The sequence below is a fragment of the Tupaia chinensis genome, unplaced genomic scaffold (assembly GCF_000334495.1).
Source record: "Tupaia chinensis unplaced genomic scaffold, TupChi_1.0 Scaffold149184_1, whole genome shotgun sequence".
Classification (NCBI taxonomy): Eukaryota; Metazoa; Chordata; class Mammalia; order Scandentia; family Tupaiidae; genus Tupaia; species Tupaia belangeri.
This window is the reverse complement of record NW_006209032.1, coordinates 2,171,472-2,174,639: the sequence shown is the minus strand read 5'-3', so window position 1 is coordinate 2,174,639 and position 3,168 is coordinate 2,171,472. Positions and strand designations below refer to the sequence as shown.

Sequence of the window (3,168 nt, the reverse complement as noted above, 5' to 3'; positions counted from 1 at the left end):
CATATGTGTGTGCCCCAAATCCTGATGGGATGGGGAAATGAGGAGAGGAGTGGTGTGACTACGCTCCACTTGGATGTGCTTTCTCCCTCTCCGGCTAGCATGCACACCAACACCCTCTGACGATAAAACAGGGGGAGCGTGAGGTATCAGTCCAGTGGTTTTCAGAATGCCCCTTAACAAAATCGTGGAGCAGCTGGTGGCATGCTGGTTAGGGCGCTGGGTCCCACACAGCTGACTCCAGGGTTAGAGTCCTGGGTCTGGCAGCTTGCGATAACACGCTGAGGAGAGCATGCGTGCCCCAGATTCCGAAAGGAGACCGGGGAAGGGGCTGCGGTGCGGCCATCTCCCCCGGGGCGAGGAGTCTTACTTTCCCACCTGGTTTCCCTCCAGCAAGCACAAGTGCCCTCATAAAAATCCTAAAACTAAAATCCATATATAACTCTTCCCCAAAACTCCACTCATGTATGTCAAGGACACTCAACGGGCAAGAGAGAAACGCAGAGCTGCTCTGGCTAAACGGGCAGGGCCTTGGGCGCTCCCTCACTCCCTGGGCAGCACATGAGCACCCACATCACACTGAGGGCCGCCCCCGAGCGCCCCCACGGCCAGCTGAGGGCCGCCCCCCGAGTGTCCCCACGTCCCGCTGAGGGCCACCGCCCGAGCGCCCTCAAGTCCTGCTGAGGGCCACCGCCCGAGCGCCCCCACGGCCTGCTGAGGGCCACCGCCTGTAGGCACTCCCAGGTGTCCTCTCGCCTTCTCAGGAAAGGTGAGCAGGGGAGGGGGCACGTGTGGCCAGAACGTGCCCAGTGACAGAGCTGCCTGCCTCGAGAGGGCTGTGCGCTCCCCCGGGGAGCGCGTGCAGCCCTGAAGTAGAGGGCATGGCTGCTGTGCACATGCTCCCTGGGTAGTGACAGCACGGGGGTGGCAGGAGGCCCGGGGCGAGAGAGCATACAGATTTCCTTCACCACCAATCCAGTTACATCTTCCTCACTCTTCAGATTTCAACTTTTTTTGGAGAGGTTTTCGCTATAGGGCGCGTGTGCTCGCCAGACAGACAGAGACAGACAGAGAGACAGAAAGCGAGAAATCACCCCCCCAGGGGGGATGGCCACGCCGCAATCCCTTCTCCTCCATTCTCCTCTCGGGATCTTGGGCACGCACGCACACGCGCCTGGCCTGAGTTTTAAGCCACTGGGTCCAGGACGCGAACCGTGGTCGACTACGTGGGAGTCCAGCGACATAGCCATTACGCTAACTGCTGGTTCTCCAACTTTATTTTTTTAAGAGAGGGATTTTTGCTATAGGACACGTGTGCTCGCCAGAGAGACAAAGCGAGAAATCACCCCTCAGGGGAGATGGCCACGCCGGAGTCCCTTCTCCTCCTTTCTCCTCTCGGGATCTTGGGCATGCACACATGCCTGGCATGAGTTTTACGCCTCCAGGTCTGGGACTCGAACTGTGGTCAACTACGTGGGAGTCCAGTGATGTAACCATTACGCCATCTGCTGGCCCCCAGATCTCAACTTTAACCCTGTCTCATCCCTGCAGTCTTTCTCACAGCCCAGCCCAGTTTCTCTCCCTCCTCAGATCTTCCAGAACACACATTCTCAGTCCTTATCTGTCACCTACGTAACACCACCCCACATCCCCCACGCCTCTGCTCCTCGAACTCCCCAAAGGACGAGGCGGCCATCTACACGTAAGCAGGTGGGGGCTTGCTCCCAGGGCACTGGCTGCGGCTGGCCTGACTGCAGGACGTTCTGGGCCAAGGCTCATATCTTTGTAAGTGCCCTGCGCGAGGTGTGCCCACCCGCCCAGCTGCACGCGGCTTCCGGAATACCTTCTCTTGCTATTCATGCTGCCCACTCTGGCCCACGTGTCCGTCTCTGGGTTGTAGGCCTCCACGGTGCTCAGCCGCAGCTGGCCGTCGTACCCCCCGATGGCGTAGAGGAGCCCGTTCACCACGGCCACGCCCACGCGGCTGCGCGCCGTCGTCATGGGATGGCACTTCTCCCAGTGGTTGGCGATGGGGTCGAACACTTCCACCACATTCAGGGAGTCACCTGCATAGAAATTTGCTACTCAAATTAAAACAAATGAGACCACTTGTTTAGATCGCAGCGGTCGGGCACTGGTTATATGGAACATTTGATTTGATTCTACCAGCTCTTCCCAAACTCACTCAAGGCACCAGGCCCCCTACGGAATTTCAGCCATGGTAACCTCCAACAGAATCCTCTAAGGAAAATCAGAACCGGCAGGAGACATATATTTTTTAGAGGGTAGTCGTTGGGCCAGCTGGCAGCCCAGTGGTTAAGGCAGCTAGATCCTCTATAGTCAACTGTGTGGTTCAAGTCCCAGACCTGGCAGCTTGCAAAACATGAACATGCCAGGCATGCGTGCATGCATGCCCAAAACTCTGAGAGGCAAAATGGAGGAGAAGGGATTGTGGCACGCCCATCTCCTATAGGGGACATTTTCTCACTCTCTCTCTCTGGCGAGCACATATACCCTCTAGCAAATTAAAAGAAATAGAGAGAGAGTTGTTTTTAGTTACAATCGAGTACTTAACCTGCTCAGAGTCAAAGACTATGGCAAAGGGAGGCCCTCTTTCCTCAGTGCAAAAGGCATGCCCTGGGGGAAAGGCTCGGGTCCTGGTCCGACTTGTGCTCACTAGTGGGGGACCCTTGGCAAGCTGCTCTGAGTCCCCTCCTCTAACTCACCACGGAGATCATGTTTACAGCAGCTGCCATGGGCACCAAGTGACAGAACAGGGAAAGCAGCCAGCCCAGGTCCAGAGGGACCATTAGTGCTCAATCTATAGCAGTCACTATATAAAAGTAAGTAATTAATCAATTGTGGTCACGGCAGGAAGGAATGATCTAGATTTCAACCCTACCTTTTCCACCAAGTTTTTGTGATGGTCCAATAACCCCTCCCTGTAGGATGCTGCTTTGGGGACTTAGCACCTGCCGCATCCCAGGCCTTACAGAGCCGAGGACTCACCTTTTCTGGGTCAGGTGGTTAATAAGCAGCAGACTAGTACCCACCTCTCGTTACCCTTCGCGCAAAAGCAAAACTGCCCAGGACTGCACACCCACTCTCCCAGGACAGAAGGGGACCCATGCCCTCTCCTGAGAACCTGGCCATATGCGACAAGAGATGCTG

General features: G+C 56.3%; 1 protein-coding gene across 6 annotated transcripts in view; it reads right to left on the bottom strand.

Moving 5' to 3' along the window:
• KLHL18 (kelch like family member 18) overlaps nucleotides 1–3,168 on the bottom strand; it is a 121,581-nt gene that overhangs the window by 10,219 nt on the left and 108,194 nt on the right. For 4 of the 6 annotated variants that reach the window (XM_014585200.2, XM_014585198.2, XM_014585201.2 and 1 more), the window contains one exon: nucleotides 1,841–2,078. In XM_014585200.2, the coding sequence (XP_014440686.1) occupies nucleotides 1,841–2,078 (238 nt within the window). The remainder of the gene's footprint in view (nucleotides 1–1,840; nucleotides 2,079–3,168) is intronic. The other 2 variants (XM_014585199.2, XM_014585202.2) reach the window with 1 other exon arrangement.